General features: G+C 41.7%; 1 protein-coding gene across 1 annotated transcript; it reads right to left on the bottom strand.

Annotated features, from left to right (window-relative positions):
- Window positions 1-2,850: 2,850 nt before the first annotated feature.
- Window positions 2,851-6,890, bottom strand: foxa3 (forkhead box A3). Its single transcript, XM_010891952.2, has 2 exons — window positions 6,432-6,890; window positions 2,851-5,460 (listed from the first exon to the last, which is right to left on the bottom strand). The coding sequence occupies exons 1-2, from the start codon at window positions 6,501-6,503 to the stop codon at window positions 4,204-4,206; spliced, it is 1,329 nt and encodes a 442-aa protein (XP_010890254.1). The 5' UTR covers window positions 6,504-6,890; the 3' UTR covers window positions 2,851-4,203.
- Between the last annotated feature and the right edge of the window lie 752 nt (window positions 6,891-7,642).

The following is a 7,642-nucleotide window of genomic DNA, read 5'->3' as shown; positions in this document are numbered from 1 at the left end:
TCATACTGAAGTTCACGCACGCCCAGTTCAAAGCCAGCGCTGTGACTGCGACACCTGTCCTGCTTTGGGACAATTCTCTGCCTGGATGTTGGCTCAACAATCAGTTTGTACTCAATCCACCGGCTTTCTGTTGTCCTGTCTCACGGGACAATTTAATCAGGCCCATTCCATGTCTCTTTCCCTCCCGGTCCTGCTTTATCAGAGGCCACTTTAACAACACCCACGACCCGAGGGGCAAAGTCCAGCCGTTTATCTCTGCCTCTCTCGACGAGTGCACCCGTTGGCCAGCGTTCTCCACACAGTCCATGCAGCGCAATATGCGACAGGCTGGAGAGTGCAGGAGCAGGATATGAATGGGTGGACGACAACAGCCATAGTCTGAAATGAAGTACACTGACCGTGTCCCCTTACCACTGAAGGCATGAACACAATATCGGATTCACACCATCTCAAGGTGTTTTCGTAGTTGAATAGCTCATGTAATTACGAAAGGAGTTATTATAAAAGTATTTTATTAATGGACCGGACAACATGTAATATGTCTGTAAAAAAAAAAAAGAGAGAAATATGCAATATTGCGATGTTATATTTCACAGGGTTTGACATTTTTAGATTTGGGTTACTGTTTGTTCTAAGGGGCAGATATGTTAAAAAGGGGAGTCATCCCACTTGTTCAACAAGCCCTTTATTATTCCACGAATATTTTCCTTTTTCCTACAACAATCTATCATAAGACCTGAGAATATAGCTTGAAGGCTAAACTGTAAGCCTCACCTTTCTCTGACAGCTTGGGAAATGTCAACACACCACTTAACAGGATGCAGAGATGCATCCAGGATGCGGCTCTCATTTGCATAGTACATCTTGAAGGGAAGAAACAGGAACCGCCCTTCCTTCTAGATTTATCTGTCACATCTACATACGACAAAAAAAAAAAACCCTACCAAGTTATTGGGATCCAATATCAACCATCTGCTGTGAGTGCTTTTGACTTTCTAATTTATGAGGGAATCCAAAGGGCACTAAGCAATGACACATCTAAACAGGAAAAATAATGGTTTATTAGAGACAGGTTCTGGACGGACAATAAATATTTCCTATCAGTGTCTGTGTCATATCTCCAGCCACATGCCTTAAAGTCAGCATGCTCACCCGAAGCCAGTACTCCCAGAATATTAGAAAGCGTCCATTAATTTTTTTCGTCTGTGTCCTCCTGACCGGAGAAAAATTACCTGTTTCGGTATCTCAGGTGATATGTTAAACAGAATAAATTAATGTAGTTTCCCTTTAGATGGACATTTTGAGGAATGAACTATCAATCTAGTTTACATTTCCTGTTTCCTCTCCATTTTATCAATGTAGATGTCATAGTTTGGCATAAAGCAATGTTTAATTAACATTTTCATCTCATTGGGTTTTTCTCCCATGAGCATTTATTCTGACTCTATTAAAATTTTTATTTTCAAAAGAGCTCAGTAGTATTTGAAAGTAGTTGGTGTTGCACACCACCGTTCACACACACAAAAAAACGAGATAATAGGTGTTTTGCAGACAGAGAACATCCATGGCAACCAATAACCACCATCAAAACTAATACATCAGGGTGACATTTTGTCTGGGGTTAGTCATACCTGGGCAGGGTTCTGTCCCTGGTTCCTAATGCACCTTTGTGTAGCTGTGGATACCATATCAGCTAAATGGTGGCCTATCTTATCCAATCCACTGCACTAACGGGACCATTGTGTGGAAGGCGACAAACAGGCGTAGATTTCAGTTAAAATATTCAGCCCAGAGTACAGTCCAGTGTGTTTGTGTGTGTGTGTGTGTGTGTGTATGAGAGGGAGAGAGTTTGTGAGATCTATGGTAAGCTTCAAAAGCTCCTTCAGCGATACGTGACACTGGAGAATGATTTTGCACCTTTACGTGACAACTCTGAAAACACAGAGCAGTGTTGAGCAAGAGGGATGTGGAGGGCAGTCCTCCGGCCAGTGGAATGCCGATGTCTACTGAAACCCAACATGAAGCAGCTCCCCTTCTCCGAGAATGACTCCTTGTAAAAGCTAAGTCAATACCAATGGGCTAGAACCGAACGACACACAGTGACAGAGTTCTGCTGACTGAAAAAGAGAGTGATTGCTGTTTTTATATTTATTTACAAAGGGCTATATTATAGAGTCGGTAATTATCCCCTGAAGCAATGCTCTTTCAAAGGGAAATGTTCCTTTAATAAATTGTACTTGATGTGTGTATCATCTTGACTTCATTTCAATTCAGTCTTTTTTTTTTTTTTAAGTGACCGCAGTGTATTTACATAGCCAAATTCAGTAATGTATTGAAAAACACTGTCACAAAATAAATGCAGCCAACATGTATTTTTGGATTCTCAGAATGATATTGTTTTGTAAAGTCACCCAACAGTCATTGAAAAGCTCTATTGTAAGAGGATTCACAGGGCATCACAAGGCATCTGGAAGCGTCTCGGCTCCAGTTCATGGAGGGGTCAGAGGTCAAGCGTGAGTGGACACTGTTTAGTCTAACCCACACAAAATCACATACAAGAGTAATTTGGTGGAAAACTGTTTCAACAACCATACTGTACTGTTCTGCTTGAGCTGTCCATCTTGTAGGATAAGATCAATCCCTGAGCCTGTGATCAAATACATATTTAAACAAAAGGGAAAGGATTTTGTAGATTTTGGATTCTTCTAAGACATATTTGAAATGAGAACTAATTATTTAAAGGATTTGATTAATTAACATGTATGCATACAATTCACCTAAATACCCAGATCCTTTTAATATATTTCTATGTATTTCCAAGGAATTGACAGCCGTCGTGTTTAGCCCCAAAGTTTTTTTTGTTTTTTAATAAGAAAAAACATGAATAATTCAAATCACAACATTCAAACCATAAGCAACAACCTTACAATAGAATATACAGTATATATATATATATATTAACACACTTTTCCAAGTCTGAAAAGCAACATAGTTTAAATAACATGTCTTTTTAAAACTAAAATACAAGAAAATAAGAACAGTATTTCTGACCTGAAACTCTGAAAGTGTTCCTTCTGTGAATATTCAGTTATTGGTTCTGCTGTGTCAAAATGACTTCAAAGGCACTTTTGTGGCTTGCAACATAAAGCTCAATGTTGCGTATAGACATTGTTACAGTGATCCAATTCTAGTTTGCCATTTGCAGTAAAAAAAGGTCATTACAAAGTATTGTCGTAACACACACTATTTGGGCCACCCCAGCTGTGCAAAATGGTGGGAACTCTAGTGCAAACTACTGTATGTAAATGGGCCTCTTAGTGCATTTCCATTCCACTCCTATCTTAGTAACTGACATACCATAGCCCCCCTCCCCACCCCCGAAGTTTGGCGTGTTTTGTAATATTATATGAAGCAATTCCAAAACATCTTATTTGGATTATTAATAATAAAAGGGCCTTCTGAAAAAACATGTTTTAAAACAAACAAACCTGAAACAAGGTTTACCACAGTTTCCTTTCTATTTAAAAGACTTAGTTTAAATGGATTCCTGCAAAGAAATTATATAAGATATGGCTCTCATATAAATAAAAAAACAGCCTTCCACCATTTGTGTATGGATGTACATTTGAACAGATAAAAACAGCTTAAAGATTGGAACGCAGTGTCATGTGGTGAAACATAACAAGAGTCCCCTGTAATGCAGTAACCTGAACCTCTTCTCACTCCCCACAATCTCTCAAATTGTCACATTTGTTTTGTAACTTGTCAATACGACACTATACAAGATATATTAAATGTATTCCCTTCATAAATAAATCCACATCGCCTTTCCCCTGCTCCGTCTATTTACAATCTGTACAACCAAAGAAGTCCTGCTGGCCTCAACAAACCAAAACCCAGTTTGAAGTAATCTTAAAACCTGATGAATATGCGATGAATGGCGAAGGATGGACGTTACTTCTATGTGAATTTCTGAACGCTTCAGTTGAACGTCCTTTTGGTTCGCGGCTGCCTCTGTATAGTGTTGGGTATTATCTTTGTCTTCCACCTCATGTAACCACAGGCTTTCCCAGACCAACTGTGTATTCAGCACTGCTCAGTGTTATTTGGTCCCTTGTGGGCAGCCATTTTACATTTTGGGATGTCAAGACTGCTACAAGTCCTTGTCAGGACCACTGGGCTGTGGTCCAGATGGCCTCCATGTTAGGAGGCGTTGAGGACCGATCGGCTGTAGAGGGTTTGATAGTAGGCCCCGGAGTCCATCGCAGAGGGTCCTGCACTGTCGTAGATCTGTTTGGCTGCCACCGGAGAGGAGGTGGCATAACCATTGTAGGCCATCACCTGGTCCTGGTAGGACTTCAGGTCCATCTTCTGCTCGTTGGACATGAGGTTGGTGATGGAGAAGGGGTGATTAAAATTGTAGTGGGGATCCATAGACTTGAGCGCGTCATTTTGAAGGTCCAGATGGTGCATGGTGCCAGGCAGGAGGTGGGTGCCGCCTCCCATGGCCTGGGAGTGCAAGAGAGGGGAGGAGGAGGAGATGGAGGAGGGCACAGAGGAGGGGATGGCCACGGGGCTGCTCTGGATGTGGGACTGGGGCTGTGGGGGGCAGTCCAGCTGGACCATGCTCCTCTGCTGCTCCTCCGTTGACGACCCAGGGTGGGAGTTGTCAGAGTGGGCAGAGTCGGCGCCCTCCGAGCCTCCCGCTGGGCTGTGCTCCTCCATCAGGCCGTCCCCATGGCCGCCCTTCACTGAGCCTCCCTCCTGGGACTTCCCGGCCTTCTTCCCGGCCTTCTCTTGGTCGATCTTGAAGCGCTTCTGGCGGCGCAGGTAGCAGCCGTTCTCAAACATGTTGCCTGAGTTAGGGTGCAGGGCCCAGTAGGAACCCTTGCCGGGCTTGTCAGGCGAGCGGGCCACCTTGACGAAGCAGTCGTTGAAGGACAGCGAGTGGCGGATGGAGTTCTGCCAGCGCTGCTGGTTCTCGCGGTAGTAAGGGAACAGGTCCATGATCCACTGGTAGATCTCGTTGAGGGTGAGCATCTTGCTACCGGACTGCTGGATCGCCATGGTGATGAGGGAGATGTAGGAGTACGGTGGCTTGGCGTGAGTCAGCGAGCGACGGTAGGGTTTGGGCACCTCCTTGGCCCGGTTGAGGGAGGTGGGAGAGGGGTAGCTCAGCTGACTCATTGGTTGGCCCATGTTCTGGTAGTGGGAGAGCGAGCCCAAGGACGAGGCCGGGGAGCCCAGCTGAGAGAGAGGGTTGGGGTTGAGAGAAGATGTCACTGGGGACAGGCTCATGTGATTAGCCCCTCCGCCCATGGAGGCTAATTGACTGTTGAGTCCCGAGCTACTGTAGCCCATGTTCATGGTGGCTGCGGAACCAGCTGGGTTCAGATTGATGTAGCTGTTGATGGTACTCATTGAGCTCATTGAGTTCATAACACTGGGCGAAGAATACATCTGAAAACGAAACAGAAATTAGTTGACTGAGTAATTTAAGAAAAATACATGTTCAGGATTAGACAATAATGTCATTTCAGTGTTTTTTTTTTTTTTAACCAAAGCCTTCAAAAGTAGAAAACATCAATTGACAATGACACCATTGGTGCAAAAGATAAATGGAATTTACATAGGGTTGTTAAACTTCTCAATTCGCGTCATGGAGTCGTTCCCTTTGATTCAGCACTTCACTCTAATACGCTACATAACCTAAGCGAATAAAATAAAAACGTTTCTGATCTATTGACTAGCCTACCAGTGGAATGTAAATCTTCTAAAAATTACCCCAAAGCCGTGAACTACACAATCATTCAAGAAGCCAAATATAATATTACACAGTACTCAATATATTTAGTTTAGAGCAAATTTAGTTGATTCAATAAATATATTTTTTCATGTTTGTTTAATCCCAAAAGTCTTCCGTAGGCCTTTATCTTAATTTAGCTTTCTGATTAAGCATATGTTAATCAAATACCTGCTCATTTAATTTAATTAAAGCATATTTAATGCTCTATTAATAATATAATTTGCATTTTTAAAAGGTTGTATTTATATGCAATTAAATATATGCAAATCATCCAAGACTATGCAATTAATAAATTTAGTAGACATTAGGCTCAATTAAATTAAATACAAATTAATTAATTTTAGGACATATAAACAGGCCATTACATAAATATCTAAAAAAATCGACAGAATCCGTCTAAATATGAATTCAGTATTATATGTATAATTGTAAAATTCAATCTTCATCAAAGAAAATATTTTGCAACCACATGTATAGAGTGAAAATATAGCAAAACAACCCAACGTGTGTTAAAACACTGAATTTTCATTCAACAGCTTAGTATTTAGGACACTAAAATATATATCCATCATTAACGCACACCTCACAAAGTGCAAATGTTAAACTTATAAAACGTGATATTTACCTCACTGGCTTCGCTGTAGAAGGCATTCCACTCTGGCAGTTCATGTGACTCCATCTTCACTGAGCTCAACATCCCAAATACAACTTTTTAAAGTAAGAAAATATATTTCAGCAAGTTAAAAACAAATCCTTAGTTTAGTTTATGACAGTTGAGCGTCGGCTGAAATTTCTGGACTCCAGCAAGAGTAGGAAAATAAAATAAAAATCCAAGATAACAGGAGTTCCACTGACAAGAAAACAATAAAATAAAATAAAGAACTGAAAAAATAGAAACAAAGCTTCCACGAGCGATGAGTGACTTCAGTGAAATGTCAATATTTATTTGTCGATTTATCAATCATCCATCGTTTCATAATCAGGAGTAACACCTTATTTATCTTAAGCAGACTTGCTCTTTAGGGAACGCTAGATCCGTATGAATTCCGCTGAATGTACCCTCGCGCCCGGGTCCTTGTGAGTAAGTGTGGTATGGGCAAGTACAGTATAAGTTGGACGTTCCTTCTTAAAAACGCAGGTAAGGTACCGCCCCATCAGTCATTTGAATATCGTCCTAGGACTCAGGAAGAGGTCGTTAAAAAGACCTCTCTTGCCCCCTGGCGAGGCTGTATATTGGGCCTGGGACAGACACATCCATCTCAATTGCTGTGTCCTCGCTTCTTATTGTCTGCGAACTGCTACTTAACCGTCTCTAGATGCAGACTTGGAACCGGGGGTTGTATAGGCTTTTAAATAACCTACTTCTCGTTTGATTATTAGGTGCCACAATTAAAACCTAACATGCTTCCATCTAAAGTGTGGGGACCAAAATAGGAATATATGAAGTAGTTCCAAATTGATTCGTCTACCAGTTGACTTTTGTCAAACTGGTTATCAGCCTGTTACTCAATGAGAATTAAAGGCTTTTTGTTGCCTCGCTTTTTAATTCACTCCACCAAAAGGAAAATGTCTGCCCACCAATATGTCGAGATGTGAAATAAAGATGACGAATCAATGGTTAAAATGGGGCTTGATGAAGACTTGATGTGGTCAGGGGTATAACCTTGTCAGGGGTTAAACACATCAGTGGGAGGTCTGATAGGGGGGCGCAGAGGTGAGTGACTGTGGTGAGAGCTGTTAATTCCCCCGGCTATCACTTCTCTGGAGCTCTAACGGCTGATTAATCGCAGGACCACTTCTCATGAACACTTCCCAACTAACCTCTATAGGGCTCTT

The sequence above is a fragment of the Esox lucius genome, chromosome 1 (assembly GCF_011004845.1).
Source record: "Esox lucius isolate fEsoLuc1 chromosome 1, fEsoLuc1.pri, whole genome shotgun sequence".
Lineage (NCBI taxonomy): Eukaryota > Metazoa > Chordata > Actinopteri > Esociformes > Esocidae > Esox > Esox lucius.
The sequence above is the reverse complement of the archived record's forward strand: the minus strand, read 5'-3'. Positions and strand labels throughout refer to the sequence as shown.